Below are 17,608 nucleotides of genomic sequence, written 5' to 3' on the forward strand. Positions count from 1 at the left end.
GCACTAACCTGCAACAATCTGGACTCTCTGGGTAAGATTGGGCTGATATGCCTCTCGCGCGTGACTGGGTAGCGCTTTTTTTGCCTCCCGTGTAACGGCGTCAGACGCCATAAGCGGCTCGTTCTAGGCATGGCCTTGCCAACGTGTTCACAGGCATTCGCACGCCTCTCTGGAGGGTTCCAGGCCTGACGGACATGCTAAGGTACTCTGCTACTACATACTCTAAAGCTATTACTATCTCTTGGCACCTTGATAGTCCAAGAAGGCGTCATGTCGAAGCTCCTACTGCATAGGTAGTACTCTCGGGGTTTTGCGGCCTACATAGGTACTAGGTATGTAGGCTTGCTGCCAAGTCCGGAAAGACCAGCTGGCGAACAGATCAGAGTACGGGACTTGTGATGCTTCCTCACCTTCTTTCGTTGTATTATTCTCATTTTCCTGACTGACCACTGGCACAACAACAGGCATATGGGTGCTACCACTCGCTGGTCATCGAAGCAACATACAGTTGGGTTGGCAACATCGCAGCGACATACCAAAGTACTCTCTACTTTGGATACCCCTGGCGTCGAGGGCGTCTCCATTGTTGCCGACTCTCTTTACCGCACATCAAGACGCTTGTGTTGGCATGTTTGGCAAGCGTACGGCGCCAATTTCCCTCCGGCTGCGACGGAGTCCGAAAATGATCTAGCCCAGCCCAGCCAAGTCACTGCTCTGCGATGCTCGCAGCTGTTTTGGCTTGCAGGAGACCATCTCGGTCGCTTCGACGTCACTCCCAGCATTCGGACCCGCCAAATAACCCCGAAATTACAGGGGTCGTTCGACAAGTTAGCGCGAACCTTTCCAGTGCTTGGTTGCTTGGCCCGTCCCAATGCGAAATGTGCTCCGTACGGAATATATTGCTCCTAACCCAGCCACTTGTGACCAGAACATGCTCTTGTATTACTCCATACAGAACATTGGCCAACAATCGGTTCTGCACATGTGCATGCCAAAATCGGCTGGCGGCTAGCTGTGCAACGAAGGGCGGCGGTGACAAGAGGCTAGCCCAGGCTAGGTACTACAGTCACGAACAGACCGAGAGATGGTCATCAACCTCATGATACCATTGCTGGTCCTATCACTCAAAACAGCGGGCAGGCCGACAGACAGTGGTTGAACGCAGATGGTACACGTATAGTATTACCACTATGTATCATCATCTTCAAGGCGTGGCATCCCGAGAAACGCCAACTGGATCAGATGGGCCACTATTTGGCGGGCTTCCACGTGGGAGTGGCTTCGCCAGCATTGCATCGAGGGAGTAGAGTTCCACCATGGAACTGTTTGGCGTGTTGAACGGGAAAAAGGCTCCGCGGATCTACCTCGTCTCACGACTGTAGGTGTTCTATGTAACAAGAACAAGCGTACTTGAACGGGTGATTACGAACCTAAGACGGTCATCATGATACTCGTACAATCAAGTAGTATGAGCATGTGCAAGAAGTATACAACATCCCCCCCCCCCCCCCCCCCCCCCCCTCTCCCCTTGGCACCCCAGGGCTCACGCCATGCGATGTGCTGACCATGAATAAGACCTCCGAAGGCGGGAGACTGGCCGGGAGCTCATGTTTCTGCGCCCGCACCGTCGTGTGTAGGAAATAACAAAGGGCTACCGGTGCAAACTCGTACGTTTGCGCGGGCTGTTCCATCATCACAAGAAGAACAATCAAGACACCAACAATCGACCACGTCGTCAGACATGGGCTTTCCGGCTTCAAACGAAGTGCGGTTATTTATTCCTCCAACACACGCTTATGTTGCATCGTCCGAACATGCAAAAGGGCAACGGGCGTGTTGCCCGGGATGATTATTGACTGGCCTGCATCCGTCCATTGCAAAGGACTACTAACCTAGGTAATACCTCTAGGCAGTACACGCGTACTCGTACGAATAACGAGACTGCAAGTACTGTACATGTACTGTAGTCGTAGGTAGTCAGGCCCTCTGACTTCCATGGCTGCACATTGTGGCACAGGTGCATTTTGCCGACGGGCCTAAACTCCGATTCATCAGCGACTTCGAGACTTGGTCTTGGACCCCATGTCCATCTACCTAGTAGCTCCGGCATCCATGTCTTTCGTTGCAAGCACAAGCGCCGAGTGGAACCGAGGCCTCTCAGAAGTTTGCCGAATGGAGCCGATATATCAGGCTATTGCTAGGCTTCTCAGATTACCTAACAACTCAGACAGCACCCTGATATTGAAACAAAGAGCACGAGCAAAAAGTGCTCGAGGTGATATTAGCGTCTGCCAACAATGGACCGACTAGCGCCGGTGAAAGCGGGAATATACATACCTACATACATAAGGTACGTCGAAAGGGACCGGAACGTACAGTACGACACGATACGTGCTACTCTACTATCCTGGTACTAGTAGTAGCAGTACCTTGCTGTGCTGTCAATGGGATGAAATCGAAACTTGCAGAAGGGGAGCATTGATTTTGTTGAGAGATGGCTCTCGTCGTCTCACCAGGTACGTACATTCTATTATACTTCGTTCATATTTCAAGGCAAGGTACTGCATACTTACCTCATTACCTTAGGTGGCTGCATATTAGCACTCTTCCTGAGGGGCACAGGCAGCTTCTTGATGACCAGGACAGCCATTGCATGACCCCAAACGTCACGTCAACCAGCTGTTGCCAGCATTGCCCTTCCAGCAAAGCAAATCAGGCACCAAGAAGAGGAGAGAGCTTACGCCTGTATTAGGTACGTTACTGTTCTTGGATGGAGAAAGGATGGCTCATTCGGGCCACGCTCCCTGGCCAAGGAAAAGAAGTCTTATTCGCACGAGTACGGAGTATACGTAGTATCACCTGCTTGTGTGCCGACCATGCCACCATAGGTAGAGCGGACCGCTTCACGCCCAAAACCGACTGCTAGGTTTTTTTTTCGCACGCGTGAGGTACACTTACTCGTACAAAAGTACTCTGTACCCTTGAGGGGGAAGAAAGGGGGGGGCAGCTTTGTTCGACCCCCTCCCAGGCTTCCATATTCTGGCCAGTCGGGTTTGCAGGAGTCCTTTGGCACCGCCAGGGGTGCCTTGGATGAAGGAGACCCCCACGCTTGGATCAGATACAGACATCCCCTCATTGAGCGGCAGCTGCGGCGAGATGGGACCGCTCTTCAACAACCTGGAAGCTTTGTGTGGTCCGCTAGGTACCGATGCATTGACAATGCGCAGTTGGGGGACACGTCAATGTTGCCAGCCAAAGGGGCGTTATTTGCCCGAATAAGCCACGAAGATGAAGGCTCGAGATGCGATTCAGCTTCAACCCCAATTCTGTTGCTCTGGGTACTATTACGTTGAGATGGCGGCCCCCCCTTTCCGCTCATTCTCTCCGGGCTGCCAACGATTGTTCTCTCATGTTGGAAAAGCGGAGCCATCCCGGACACCGGCAGCAAGCCACCTGCAGGGAAGAAGGAAAGTCAATCAACAAAGGTGTGCATCATTCTCAAGAGCAGCCATGAGGCCAGAAGCCGCAGTCTCATGCATCCCAGTCCAAACTCGTTTGCCGCCTTGTCCAGCAGCGTTGGCCTCCCAACCTCCTACATACAAGGCTAATAATATCCTGAGAGATTCCGAGTCAGCACTCCCCTCTCTAGCATTGGAGGACGTCGGATATGCTGTCACGAGGGCGTCAAGTCAACAGGACGAGGCAAGATGATGTGAGACACGTCATTCATATGGGCCAAGTTTTCGTCCTCCAGGGGGGATTCCCAGGCCGACTTTCCGCCAATTTCGAGTCCCTGGTCTGATTTTCTTCTTGCTCTTCCTTTCCTTCTCTTTCCTATTATTCCTTGGTGATTGCTGGGCGCACACCCCATACATAGATGTGCCGTCGATATGCGGCGTCCTTCAAAGGGTATCGAGACAGACATGTATCGAGGGCGTTGCAGAGAAGCCTGCGTGGTACGAGAGCCCAAGAATTGGATGGAGGACTGGTTGTCTTTACACATCACAGCTGAGCATCTATCTCTATTAGGCACAGCTCCACCCCCGGTATTTGTTGGTTTGCTAGTACTCTCCCGATGCCAGCATCAGCCTCCTCTGCGGGATAAGCCCATCGACCTTGCGCCATGCACTCCATCCGGAGGGCTGAACTGGGGCCTGGATCAAAGGGGCAACCAGGCGGAAGGGGAGAAAAGAAGACGGGACGGCCAGCATTATGCGGCACCCGATCGCCGTAGCAGTAGGCATTATTACTCCGCATGCTTCAACACACAGATGGAAAGACACAAATGGGGATCTCGAGATATACTAGTAGTACTCCTCCATAGCGGCATGTCCACATGTGCCTCGGAGCAGTACTACCTAGTAGTACGCAGTAGTACCGTACTTGCAGTGCTACGAGAGTGCTCCGCATTCCGAGCTCACGGACGAGCGCTGCCCCGAAACGGACCCTCCAATGCTCCAGGGCACCGAAAGCCGACTCGATCCACGCGCCGAAGACGCCAGTAGATAGTTGTACCATGCTGATTCTATGGTCACAGGGAGCCCCTTCCCAACGACTCTCTCCCTGCTAGTATGGGATGAGCAAAACGATAAAAGATGCAACCAGTGTCGGCGTAGAGTCCCCAAGGATGTATAGAGTACCGCGGCTGTGCTTCTGGTCCCGCAGAGCCCAGAGCTTCTCTCTCCTCACGCTCTTGTTCCCTCTTCTCTCACAATGCATATTCCTCATAGTACTATGACTTGGGCTCTTCCCTGCTCGGCTTGGGCGACGAACGAAACGCCTCGTTGATACGTGCACCAGTCGGATTGGAGATGACGGCGCCGAATATGCACGTGGATCCCGGCGAGGGCGGCTGTCGTACGCCATGCAGCGCGGGAAGCCGGCCGGCCATTGCCCAGGCACTTCGGAGGCGCCACCATGTTTCTCGTCGCGTCGTGCCTTGTCGGCGTGCGGGTCGGGTATCCTCGAGGCCTTGGCAGGTAGGAAGATGGTCTCGAGGGAGGGGGTCCGGTAACATGCATGCTTTTTGAAGTTTGCTCTTCTCTTGTTGTTGGCCCCCCCTCCCTCTTGGCCGCCCTGCTTTCGGGTTCCGATCATTGACACGGGCTGGAACTATTGGTCTGGCGCAGTAATGTTGGCCTTCTTAGTTATTCAGTGTTGCTTTTCCCTGCCATTTCCCTGCATGGGACGCCCCGTACATACTCGTATGTATTACATACGCTGCCCGGTCTGATGGTCAGGACCGGTCGACTCGAGACAGTCATGTCAACGTGAACGTGCCTGTACCTAGTAGTATGTTGGGGCGCGAGATGAGACATGTCTGATCGGTATCATCATTGGCCTGGGTGGAAAACGTTTCGCTGTGGTGGCGTGAGAGGGGCGTTCTCAACCTTGCATCTGGATAGGGTTCCATTGCATGATGGTCGGGAGAGCGCCTGGCGGATTTTGGGGGAGGAGGTTCCCTTCCCGTGATGTCACAGAGCGTGGATGATCAGAACCTCGTCAGTCGTCCTTGCGTGTGAGCGGATTGGAGCTTTCGCCTGCACAGAGCGCTTGTCGGTGAACGCATGGGATATGATTCGATGAGCCCGCAGATACTGTCCCTACGTGTCTGGATAGGGAGGGGTTTCCTGCAGCATGTCCCTGCACGCATCACCAATAGCATTCAAGTACACGTACATGAATGTACGAAGCCACCCAGTCGAGGACAACCCGAGATGGACGAGTGCTTGTATGTACGGCCTCTCCGCATATGTGGGATCAATCTTGGCAGATACTCTGTACTCGTACCATCAGTACATGTACATGCTGGTGAGCAATTGCGTGTACAATGGTTTCACTGACCTCACTCCTTGCTTTGCTAGCGTTGGGATCCGGAGAATATCTCGGCTGCTTGGACGTCTCTACCTGGTCGGTGCTTTCTTCTCCCTGTGCTTCGTGCTTCGTAACGTGGATTGGCATTATAAGGCGGGCACATATTCCTCTATGCACCACGATGGCTGCGCTGCGACGAGGAGCTTTCTGTCCGCGTCTCATCAAATTTGATCGTTCTTTTTGCTTCTTTTCCCATGTGGCGTCAGGTCATACTGCACGGCTACATGAGACGTGTCCTGCCCGAAGCCACAGAGGGACTATTGAAACCGCCAGGATTCTGTTTGCTTGATTGTTTGTCTGCACATTCTGCTGATAGAACAATATAGTTCTGTACATGGTGCATTAGTTTCTCGAGCTGTGAGTCTCAGCAACGGGGAGGAAGATTGACAATTTGATGCTCTCACCCCCTCCCACCTCCTGCAGCTGAACACATGCATGTTTCAATCTTGTGGCGGTCCCCGAAAGGGTATGTAGTACACATGCGACATACAGCACGGGGCGGCAGGATATGAAAACAAGCATTATTTGACGTACGGGGAAGACATGGGACAGAAGTTATTTTTAGACGAAAGCAGGTTGTGGCGAGACGGCGAGAGGCTGGCTGGCTGCTGCTGCTGCTGTTATTGAGACTCTATGCACATGATTGTTGGGGAATCAGAAGGCGAGGGCGAGGCTGGTGCTGGTGTGAGGTTATTCAACGGGCCTGGTGGTGTTGGCCTGCCACTTCATGCTGGCTGAGGCTTTGAAGGGGGGTTTGGGAGGCCATTCTGGGCGATTGAAAGCACTTCGACAAAGTGATGGACGACATGTTGAAGAGAGGGAAGAAGAGGCGTAGCAAGCGTCACGAGGGAGGAAGGTTGTGATAGCAGCCCAAGCCCATCAACGTTGGCCGAGATTGTATGTTGATGCGGTCGAACAGATTGATGACTAAGCACTCAGTCTTAAGAGCAAGGCGGGGCATGTATGGCTCATCAGGCTGGCCAATCACAGGGCGCGATAGAGCTGCCGATTTCCCAAATTTTGTGCCTCGTCTCCCAAGGTCTAAGCGAATGACGGCGATGGGATTGATGGCTTGTGAAGTCCATCTCTTCCTTTCTTGATAAAAACCCATTCTTTATCGCTTCTTCGTCACCACAATGTCAATGGCAGCAGCGCCCAGTGCGCTTCGCGCCTCGTCAGGCTGCGCCTCACGGCTAGGCTCGTCCCTCCGAAACGGCTCAAGACCAAGCTTTTTCTTCCTGCCGGCGACGGCATCGATGCGAGCAGCGACCTTCTCGACGACAGCGCCCCAGTGCAAGCGCAAGACAAAGGACAGCAACAAGCGGCGAGGCGTCAGCAGCCTCTACGGATCGGGCCCGCGGGAGCCGCTGTCCGTGTCCGACGCGCCGCTGCCGAAGCCGGTCGAGTTCAAGCCCAAGATCGAGGTGGACGAGAGCCACGGGCTGTGGGGGTTCTTCCCCGCGCCGGGCAAGCTGCTGCTGACGCCCAAGGAGACGGAGGAGCACGGCCGGGCGTGGACGGTAGAGGAGCTGCGGCGCAAGTCGTGGGAGGACCTGCACGCGCTGTGGTGGAAGTGCTGCAAGGAGCGCAACATGCTGGCTACGGCGAGGGAGGAGCTGCTGAGGGGCAAGTTTGGCTTTGGAGAGCGGGAGATTGGGACGCGGGATGACGAGGTGAGGAATTTTCTCCCCCTCCCTCATTTGGTGGCCTGGTGGGTATCTTCTCTCTTTGTTTCCTTTTTTACTGATTTTCGGTGTGTCTTGTGAACAGGTTACAAAGACGATGAGGGCGATCAAGCATACTCTTACGGAACGATTCTACACTTGGCAGGATGCTGTCGAGGTTGCCAAGTCGGATCCCGAGATCAACCTGGAGGCGGGAGATGGTCAGGTGTACACACCGTCGGCATACGAAGAGGCATATGACGATATCGCTCCTGAAGAGGAAGCACCACGATCAACAGACAAGGAGCCGAAAGAGACTGTGCGGTAGAACAGAGACAGTCGGCCGATCATCAACAGGCAGAGAAGAGAACAACAGGGTTCTCCAGAGGGGATAGAAGGAAAAGCTCGGGCGAGGTTGAAAAAGGGGGGGGAAGGGGGATCTGGTTGGGGGTTTATGACGACGGCCAGCATATGATATCAATCACGAGACCCAAGATATTTCTGGCCGGCCGTGTGTAGCATTATGGGATCTTGGCTACGTGTACTTTTGTACGAAGCATGTAGTCGCCGCATCCCGCCACCTTAGAAGCAATTGGCATTGTATATTACCAGTATGACATATACCGAAGTATCGAGATGACACGATGATGCAAAGCAGCATGTTTAATGATAGTGAAAGTCGAGTCAAATCTCGGCCGGGCTGGTCATTTGGCCGTTCCGGCGACTGGAAATTGGCGAGAGACGAAATGAGACGAGGCTCGTCTCATTAGAGAGCCCCCTATTTTCCATTTGTTCTCCCCCCTTCCTTTTTTCTTCTTCTTATTTTCACATCGTTTCTCGCTAACCCCTTGTTTTCAAATTGGCCTTTCTTGCATACATAGCCATGTACCTGCTCCGTCCGTGACCGTTTTGCTCGGCCTTTGACCAGGGGCCTCGCCGGTTCAGTCACCGTTTGGTTGAAGGAGCTGCTATGAGGCTTACGAAGTATGGGTTGGATGCCTTGGGACTGAGGTTACCACACTAAACATAGGTACTTACAACTGCCGTGATGCATCGGGTGCGCTAACTGGGCATCCGGAGATGCTACTTATGCGGCACGGGTTGCGCGGCGGTGAAAGGAGGTACTGGGGCGTGGCCGGCTGTTAGCTTGACACTCGGTGTGGAGATGGGTGTCTGATTCTTGTTTATGGGGACCAGGGGAGGATTGGAAGTCGAAGAGAGACACCGCATAATGAAACGGAGATGAAGAGTGTTTATTGATGATGAATACGGTTTCCGTTGTTGTTGGTGTTGTTGTTGGCATTGGTTCCGTATACTTTATTTTTACAAGTGTTAGACAGCAGGTCTTTGTCGCTCGACTCCTGACCAACTGCATCCTGCTGTGTGTATGTGTCTCTCATGCAAGATCCGGCAGTTGTTGTTTGTGAGACATGCAGTGGCTTCTACCTCTCTTTGCCAATTCCTGCTAGTAGTATTACTGTACAGTACTCAAGGTAGTCGTCGTCGTCGTCGTCGTACGGGGAAATGATCCGTCGTACTTTGTCGTAGTAGCGTCTTTTCTCTTCGGGATCAAGATCAGGGGAGCTTTAGATTTGGAGACGGTAGGTCATGTATTACGAACGGCGGGGCAATTTCAGCTTTGAGCCACGGAGGAGGAGGAGGAGGAGGATTGCTGTTGATATTCATCGTCATTGATGTGGCAGGCATTGATAAAGAGAAACGGAGATACCTGGAGAGAGAGATAGCATACATACGAGAATGACCTGAGAAAAAGAAATGAAAGTCATGTTAAACAATTAAAGAGACATTCGGCACATCATATATAGAATGAATAGTATACCAGACAGTAATAGGTACATACTGTCATTCATCCCCCTTCTGCTAGGCGAAATCCAGCGCGCTGATGAATTTCGGAACGGTGGAGCCGCGCCTTGCCCAGAACAGCCCAGCTTCTCGTCTCCGCACCTCACCGATTGATTGACTGGCCAGAAGCCCAGCAGGAAACCCCGCCACTTTCTCGCGACCCCTCTGCCTGCCAACCTCGACCTGCCCTGGCCTCTAAGACCTACTTCTGGCGACTCCGTATTAGAACCTGAAGCTTTGCAGACCTCTTCTTCTCTTCCTTCTTCTCTCCATTCCATCTAACACACGTTATTGCCTCCCTTCATATTTTCCTTCCTCCTCCTCTGCCTGTGCCTCTGCCTGACTGCTGCCGCCAGCGCTCAACGACCGAATCCGCCCCCTTTTCTCTACACGCCCATCAACCGACTCGTCCGTTATACCCACACCATGGAGGAGATTGCAAAGGAGTACGATGTCATCGTCTTGGGCACCGGTATGTGATGGTCCTTCTACCAAGCTCCTGCTGCTTTCCCGTCTCGAAGCCTCCAGCTTCGGCATCATCGAGGGCATGAGCTCTCGCATCTACAGCAAGCTTGCTCTCCTTGCGTTTGCCCAGCTAGCTAGCTACCTAGCTGCTTCGCCCCCGGCCTGCCATTGTCCCCTTTGCGTTCATGCTGCTGACCTTGCCCCCTTTTCTCGTTAGGCCTGACCGAGTGTATCCTTTCTGGGTAAGCGGACGACAATCGAGAGATGCAAAGCAACAATCCGGAACGATCGTATACTGACATCATCTGTTTCTGCAAAGTGTCCTGAGTGTCAAGGGCAGAAAGGTCCTCCACATTGACCGCAATGACCACTACGGAGGGTACGTCTTCTTCTTCCCCTAGCTCCCCCCTTGTTTCGCCGAGGTGGCATCACCGCCATTGGCCCCGCGGCACAACTCAACTAACACCGCTTTGCTCCAACAGAGAGGCTGCCTCCGTGAACATCGAGACGGTAAATCTTTCCACTCCTCCGACTCGCAACAACCTACATGCTGCATCCCCCCGTGCACTCCCTGCAACCTCGTTTGGCATTGGCACACCAAGTTCTAACCTCGTTGCTTCGCCACCATAGCTCTTCAAGAAGTACGGCAACTTCAAGGATGGCGAGAAGCCGTGGGAGAAGTACGGCCGCCTCAACGACTGGAACATCGACCTTGTCCCCAAGTTCCTCATGTCCTCGGGCGAGCTGACCAACATCCTCGTCTCCACCGACGTCACCCGATACCTCGAATTCAAGCAGGTTGCCGGCAGCTACGTCCAGCAGGGCTCCGGCCCCAAGGCCACCGTTGCCAAGGTCCCCTCAGATGCCGCCGAGGCCCTCAAGTCGCCCCTCATGGGCATCTTCGAGAAGCGCCGCATGAAGTCCTTCATCGAGTGGATCGGCACCTTTGATCCCAAGGACCCTGCTACTCACAAGGGTTCGCCGCACCCCCCCCCAAATGCACATTGCCAAAGAACCAGCTGCTGATCTGTTTCCGTTACAGGCCTCGACATGAACACCTGCTCCATGAAGGACGTCTACGAGAAGTTCGGCCTCGAGGATGCCACCAAGGACTTCATCGGCCACTCCATGGCCCTGTACCTTACTGATGACTACATCACCGCCGCTGGCAAGGCCCCCGAGGCCATTGAGCGTATCCGCCTCTACGGCAACTCTGTCGCTCGATACGGAAAGTCCCCGTACATCTACCCCCTGTACGGTCTTGGCGAGCTCCCCCAGGGCTTTGCCCGTCTGTCTGCCATCTACGGCGGCACCTACATGCTCAACACCAACATTGACGAGATCCTGTACGAGGATGGAAAGGCCGTTGGCATCAAGGCCACCATGACCGGCGTCGAGGAGATGAAGTTTGAGACAAAGGCCAAGATGATTCTCGGCGACCCCTCATACTTCCCTGACAAGACCAAGGTTGTCGGCCACGTCCTGAGGGCCATTTGCATTCTCAAGCACCCTCTCGCCGGTACCAACGACAGCGACTCTGCCCAGATTATCATTCCCCAGTCCCAGGTCGGCCGAAAGAACGGTAAGCTTGAAATTGCACCCCAAGAGTGGTGATTCATGACGCTGACTTACTCCCTTTTTTTTGCAGACATCTATGTCGCCTGCGTTTCATCTGCCCACAACGTCTGCCCCAAGGGCTACTGGATCGCCATCGTCTCCACCATTGCCGAGACCAGCGCGAACCACCACCTCGAGCTCCAGCCCGGTCTCGAGCGCCTCGGAGCCATTGAGGAGCAGTTCATGGTATGTTGCTGTCGACGCTTCATTGCCATGTCAAACCAAGCAGATGAAGACTGACTAATTCTGAAACAGGGTCCCCCCATCCCCATCTACGAGCCCCTCGAGGACGGCACCAAGGACAACATCTTCATCTCCAAGAGCTACGATGCTACCAGCCACTTTGAGACAACGACGGACGACGTCAAGGACATTTACCGCCGCGCCACCGGCGAGGAGCTCAAGGTTGAGGGTCTGAGGGAGGGCATCAACGTCACGGAAGAGTAAGGAGTGGAAATAGTAATGGTGCAAATCTTTGTTGTTATTGTCTGTTGAACCCATGTTATCGAGGCATCTTTGGACTTGATACTTCTCCTCCATTTGAACTTGCGAAGAGCGACCATGTTTTCTGTTTCTGGTCCGGTAAATCATCATGATGAACAAAGAAAAAAAATAATTAGTGTCTTCACAGTGGTCAGTATTCGGGAGGCAAGAGAGGAGCAGCAGAGGGGGAAGTCTTGTGCCGAGCAAGACCCGACCCTTCTCGTCATATATAGGGACTTTTGTCAAAGTGGTAGTATATTGTACTTTTAATCAAATCCGGAAACCATTAATTTGTTTCTTTTGCCTCTCCTTTCTCACCAGGATGCATCGTCGTTGCAGGGAACACACATGCTGTGCTATACCTGACACGTGGGTGTTAGGATTCTCCCAACTACTAGGTACCTCGACTCCCCCCAACCCTTCCACCACTTTCTTTCTGGATCGATATGTATATCCCCTTCGAGAACGCCCAACTCCTAAGCCATCGGTAGTGTTTTCCCTCGTGAATACTGAGAGAAGACTCAAGACACTATAACCGTGAATGATTGAATGCCAGCAATAACATGGAAGAAGAATAAAAATGAAGGGCGAATGGGTTTATCGTCGGTTGGTCTTGCCGATACCACGCTTTCCAGCAACCTGTTTGTAGAAATATGGTGGTTAGCACACATGTTGGTGAGTATCTTTCGGGTGGATTGGGATTGAACTTCTGCTCAAAACTTACCAAGTGCTTCGTCAGAGAAGCAGAAGTATGCCTGTCAGCCTCTCCCTGTCGGGCCATTCTGTTCATCCGCTTCTGGTTGAGCTTGGCTATCCGCTCGGCCTTTGACCTGGTGGCCTCGTCCTGGACGCCATCGTCCCTGCGGCTGACGGTCGGGTTCCTGCTGGCGGGCCTGCTCAGCGAGCGCAGGCGCTGGCGGTCCGTCTTGGGCGTGTCCACGTCCATGGAGTCGGCGTCGGCGGTGGCCTGGCGAGACATGGAGCGGCCGCGAGGGCGGATGGCGGTGGCGCGGGCGCGCTCGGCAATGTCCGTCGTGTCGACGCCGAGCGTGTCCAGGGCGTCCTCCATTTCCGAGAGCGGCTTCTTGACGAACTTGCGCGGGATGATGGCCTGGTTCTTGAGCCTCTTCTTCATGCGGGCCTCGTTGCGGATCAGCTGCTGCTTCTCCCGGATGAGCTCCGCCTTGCGCATGATCTCGGCCTCCTCGTCGTCCTCAATGTCCTCGTCCGAGTCGTAGAAGCCTTCCTGCTCGAGCTTCTCCTCCTCCTCTTCCAGGGCGGCCAGCTTGGCGTCGATGTCAGGATCGACGTAGTCGTAGACGTTCTTGCCTTCAAAGATCTCGGGCATCTTGTCGTACTTCCACTCGGGGTTCTTGAGCATCCAGTCGGCGCGCAGGTCGACGTTGAAGACGCCAGCGCCGCCGTTCTCCACCTCGACGTCCTTGGCCAGCTTGGGCCGGTCGGGGTCCTCCTTGTCATACTTCTTCTTGTTCTTGGCGGCCTCGGGGATGAAGGTCTCGAGGGCCTGGCCACCCATGGGCTGGGCGACGTGGATGCGGGCCATGACCTCGGCCAGGCGGCCTCCGATGGCGCCGCTGCTCGTGGTGCCGGCCTTGAGCTTCTGGTTGACGCGCTCGGCAAGCAGACGCTCGCAGGCGGCGTTCTTGACTTCCTGCACGCCTTCCTGGGTGTTGCAGGAGAGCTGCAGCATCTCGACCTCGCCGGACTTGAGGATGGACTGCAGCTCGGCCTGGAGCTCGGGCTGTAGGTCTTCGGGCCGGGCGACGTCGATCTTGTTGACGACAAGGAAGACGAGCTTGTTCGCAAAGAGGGGCTTGATGCTTCGGAAGAGCTGGATCTGGGCCTGAACGGAGTAGCCGCACTGCTCGGACAGATCCATAAAGTACATGATGGCGGATCGCAAGTGAGCAATGGCAGTGATACTGTACGGAAGCGCGTCGATTAGCATTGGGCATTTTACACGGTTCAAGAAGGGAGCCGCGCCACATACCTCTGCATTTCGATAGTGTTCATCTCCTCAAGAGGGTGGTCCAGAATACCGGGGGTATCAATGGCCTGGAATCGCAGGTACTTGTAGTCAAAGTGGCCGACAAACAGACTCTTGGTGGTGAAAGCATAGGGCTGGACGTCCACATCGGCGCGGGTGATACTTCGCAGGAAGCTGGACTTGCCAACATTGGGGTAACCGCAGATGAGCAGGGTCCTGGTGTTGGGGTCGATGGAGGGAAGACGGCCGAGATGCTGGCGGACCTGGTCCAGGTACAGCAGGGGGTCCTTGAGGCGCTTGACCAGCGTGGCCATGCGACCGAGAGCGGCCCGCTTGAGCTGCTTGCACTGGTAGAGCGACTGGGCGTATTTCAAGAGACGGACGTAGTCGCGCGAGATGGTCTCGACCAGGTGCTTGGCAGTGGACATCTGGCCAAGGGCAATCTTGAAGTGGTCGGCATCGTAGAGGGTGTTGAGAAGGTCCTTGTGGAAGGGGTGGATGTCCTGGAGGCGAGGGAAGCTGTCGAGGATGGAGGCGAACTTTTCGGAAAACGTCTCCTGGGTGAACTTGACCTTTCGAGTGTAGAAGGCTGTCTATGTGTTAGCATCGCCATGCAATCATGATCGTTCTCCAAGGACCCCGATAATGAGACATCCTGCGATGGGCAATGCGACGTACCTCGAATTCTGCTAATCTTGAAGCCGGCACGGATCTGAGTGGGCAGTTTGCGCTGGGTCCTGCTCAGCACAATGTCCAGAAACTCCTGGTGCGTAGGCACCGGAGGGATGTCCTTCCACGTGGTCTTCATGGCGGGCAACTTTTGATCGAGGAAGTGCTGTTTTCGGGTGGTGATGCCAAAACAGCCCTTGGCGATGGATTTTTTTCTTTTCTTCCTGATACCCCAAGACGGGAGAGAGGCTCGAGGTTTAGCCAAATGCCGGGGCCAAAGGCTAGGCGGTGAATTTTTTTTCTTGTCTGTGGGCGGAGCCTTTCTGGCGGAAAAAAAGTTTTATCGATAAGCTATCAAGGCAAAGAGGCGACTTGTTAGCGGGGCATTGATAAGCTGGAGGTACCATGGCATAGAATTGTGGAGGGGACGATACACGCACCATGGACCCCAGTGGGGAAGCAAGAGCGGGAAGGAGAGCTGCGAGACGTACAGTGTGAATTGCTTCACGTCTAAAGTATCAAGGTATGGAGCTGGATGGATGGGCTAAGGTAGTAGACGGCTTCCCTCAGCAACTGAGCTTAGTTATGATGCTATAACGTCCACTTTGATCTGCGAAATTGGGCAAAAAAAAAAAAAAAAAAAAAAAAAAAAAAAAAAAAAAAAAGAATCTATTGCATTAATGGACATATATAAAGGTCAAAAGGCCGCAGAATTGACGTCGTAGTCTAGCCAGGTAGTTGATGCCGGATCTATGCTCTTCACCGTTCAGAGACGAAACTTTTACTTCATTAGGGGGAGTCCAACTTTTCATTCTCACTCTGTGAGAAGCTGTGTCACAATACTTCAGAGGCATTAAAGCTACCTCAGCTCTTTAAACATGTCAATTCTATCAAAATTAGGTATGTGATTCAAGTAGTGAACAATATGTGGCCGTTACTCGAGTTTATAAGTGACAACATGCTCTCAAAGCGCTCATGGCTGGCACAAGCCTGGAAAGAACCAACACAAAGCATACTGCAGCAAATCAGCTGAATTCGTCACCAATTAAGTGAACATCAACCTGAAGGCAGAGTATGAGGCCAGAAGCACATCTGGATCGCAGATCATGGATTGCCCCTCTTGTTGAAGATGAGAATCTAGAAAGATGGCGGGGTATGAGATAAGAGCGATGGGGGGGCACATCATCTTCCAAGACAAACAACCTTTGCAGAGTCAGGCAATTTTTCGTATAAGAGCAGGAGGAGGGAGTCCAGTCATTTCATCAGCGGTAAAATCACTCTAGACAATCTTCAAGATGAGTTCTGCCTTGGGTGACTTATAGCCATCATCATACCTAGACAGAAGCTTGTGGGATACTAAGACCAACGTACAAGCTCGCACTGTACGCTTTGACTTCCATGTGAAAACTCGATACGGCGCGCCTCTAAATTTTATAGCTCAACCACTCCAATCCAACCTCTGCATCCCTCTCACTCGTCCTGATCTACTGTTCAAATCAGAGAATAAGGACACTATCCAAATCCAACAGAATGGCTACCACCTCCCAGCTGCCTGCCTACAAGCAGGACTTCCTCAAATCCGCCATCGACGGCGGCGTCCTCAAGTTTGGCAGCTTCGAGCTCAAGTCCAAGCGGATATCCCCCTACTTCTTCAACGCGGGCGAATTCCACACGGCGCGCCTCGCCGGCGCCATCGCCTCCGCCTTTGCAAAGACCATCATCGAGGCCCAGGAGAAGGCCGGCCTAGAGTTCGACATCGTCTTCGGCCCGGCCTACAAGGGCATCCCGCTGTGCTCCGCCATCACCATCAAGCTCGGCGAGCTGGCGCCCCAGAACCTGGACCGCGTCTCCTACTCGTTTGACCGCAAGGAGGCCAAGGACCACGGCGAGGGCGGCAACATCGTCGGCGCTTCGCTCAAGGGCAAGAGGGTCCTGATTGTCGACGACGTCATCACCGCCGGCACCGCCAAGAGGGACGCCATTGAGAAGATCACCAAGGAGGGCGGCATCGTCGCCGGCATCGTCGTGGCCCTGGACCGCATGGAGAAGCTCCCCGCTGCGGATGGCGACGACTCCAAGCCTGGACCGAGTGCCATTGGCGAGCTGAGGAAGGAGTACGGCATCCCCATCTTTGCCATCCTCACTCTGGATGACATTATCGATGGCATGAAGGGCTTTGCTACCCCTGAGGATATCAAGAACACGGAGGATTACCGTGCCAAGTACAAGGCGACTGACTGATTGAGGCGTTCAATGTCAGAAGGGAGAGAAAGACTGAAAAGGTGGAAAGAAGAGGCAAATTGTTGTTATTATTATTATTCTATCTCGAATCTTCTAGATCTTGTCGTAAATAAACAAGCGTAACTAGCTAGCCTCCGTACAACTGCTTGAATTTGATACCCGTATGGAGGGCAGTTATTTTATTTTGTTTTTCAAGATTTTCCATTCGCCGTTGAACTCGTCTCACATCGCGTGTATTGCCCGGTTGCCCATGTGTTCTCCTACTACCCCAAGTCCCTCACGGGTTGTCTCACTTTCTTTCTCCTTTATCCTCCCTATTTTTTTTCAAGTCAGCGACAGAGCAGTCATATGGGGATACGTGCAACTGGGACTCACAACAGGCCATCTTATGGCCTAATAGCCGGCGTTGGCAATTGCTTGCTTTCGCCAGTCTGTTGATACTCTCGTGAGCCACTCCGCTCACGATATCCCTTCATTGTGCAGCTTCCTTTTCCCTTCCAATTCCTGCTGCTTCCAGACTATGCCCCGGGCTGCTTTGTTGATCGCCCTCTCGCCCTTCCATACCATTTTTCTAGTTGATCATTAATACCATTACGCTCCATGTTTAATGATCATATTCCTGATGCAAACAGCGCCGTGAACGTTTTCTTCACATAGACATGCGTCTGCCGTGTCCCAAGGTATACAAAGAGCCGCCAAAGAAACAAACAAAGAAGGTCGACAT

General features: G+C 53.4%; 4 protein-coding genes across 4 annotated transcripts; 3 read left to right on the plus strand and 1 right to left on the minus strand.

Annotated features, from left to right (window-relative positions):
* Positions 1–7,016: 7,016 nt before the first annotated feature.
* Positions 7,017–7,866, plus strand: TRIREDRAFT_55752 (uncharacterized protein; the record flags this gene model as incomplete). Its single annotated transcript, XM_006962026.1, has 2 exons — positions 7,017–7,547; positions 7,645–7,866. The coding sequence occupies 2 exons, from the start codon at positions 7,017–7,019 to the stop codon at positions 7,864–7,866; spliced, it is 753 nt and encodes a 250-aa protein (XP_006962088.1).
* A 1,782-nt stretch (positions 7,867–9,648) lies between these two features.
* TRIREDRAFT_120044 (gdp dissociation inhibitor) lies at positions 9,649–11,935 on the plus strand. Its single transcript, XM_006962027.1, has 8 exons — positions 9,649–9,873; positions 10,084–10,108; positions 10,186–10,245; positions 10,349–10,376; positions 10,497–10,842; positions 10,909–11,448; positions 11,515–11,669; positions 11,739–11,935. The coding sequence occupies exons 1-8, from the start codon at positions 9,828–9,830 to the stop codon at positions 11,928–11,930; spliced, it is 1,392 nt and encodes a 463-aa protein (XP_006962089.1). The 5' UTR covers positions 9,649–9,827; the 3' UTR covers positions 11,931–11,935.
* Positions 11,936–12,563: 628 nt separating this feature from the next.
* Positions 12,564–14,782, minus strand: TRIREDRAFT_55766 (uncharacterized protein; the record flags this gene model as incomplete). The annotated part of the gene is made up of 4 exons (XM_006962239.1): positions 12,564–12,605; positions 12,691–13,909; positions 13,978–14,563; positions 14,653–14,782. 4 exons carry the CDS (start codon positions 14,780–14,782, stop codon positions 12,564–12,566), a joined length of 1,977 nt encoding a protein of 658 aa, XP_006962301.1.
* A 1,391-nt stretch (positions 14,783–16,173) lies between these two features.
* On the plus strand, positions 16,174–16,884 carry TRIREDRAFT_21435 (uncharacterized protein; the record flags this gene model as incomplete). The annotated part of the gene is made up of 1 exon (XM_006961909.1): positions 16,174–16,884. The coding sequence occupies one exon, from the start codon at positions 16,174–16,176 to the stop codon at positions 16,882–16,884; it is 711 nt and encodes a 236-aa protein (XP_006961971.1).
* Between the last annotated feature and the right edge of the window lie 724 nt (positions 16,885–17,608).

Source organism: Trichoderma reesei, assembly GCF_000167675.1.
Source record: "Trichoderma reesei QM6a unplaced genomic scaffold TRIREscaffold_2, whole genome shotgun sequence".
Classification (NCBI taxonomy): Eukaryota; Fungi; Ascomycota; class Sordariomycetes; order Hypocreales; family Hypocreaceae; genus Trichoderma; species Trichoderma reesei.

Bases quoted from the DNA above. Each gene is read 5' to 3' on its own strand.
- TRIREDRAFT_120044 (XM_006962027.1), top strand. From the start codon at position 9,828: ATGGAGGAGATTGCAAAGGAGTACGATGTCATCGTCTTGGGCACCG. The intron at 10,109-10,185 runs GTAAGCGGACGA...GTTTCTGCAAAG, and splicing joins ACCGAGTGTATCCTTTCTGG to TGTCCTGAGTGTCAAGGGCA. The intron at 10,246-10,348 runs GTACGTCTTCTT...TTGCTCCAACAG, and splicing joins CGCAATGACCACTACGGAGG to AGAGGCTGCCTCCGTGAACA.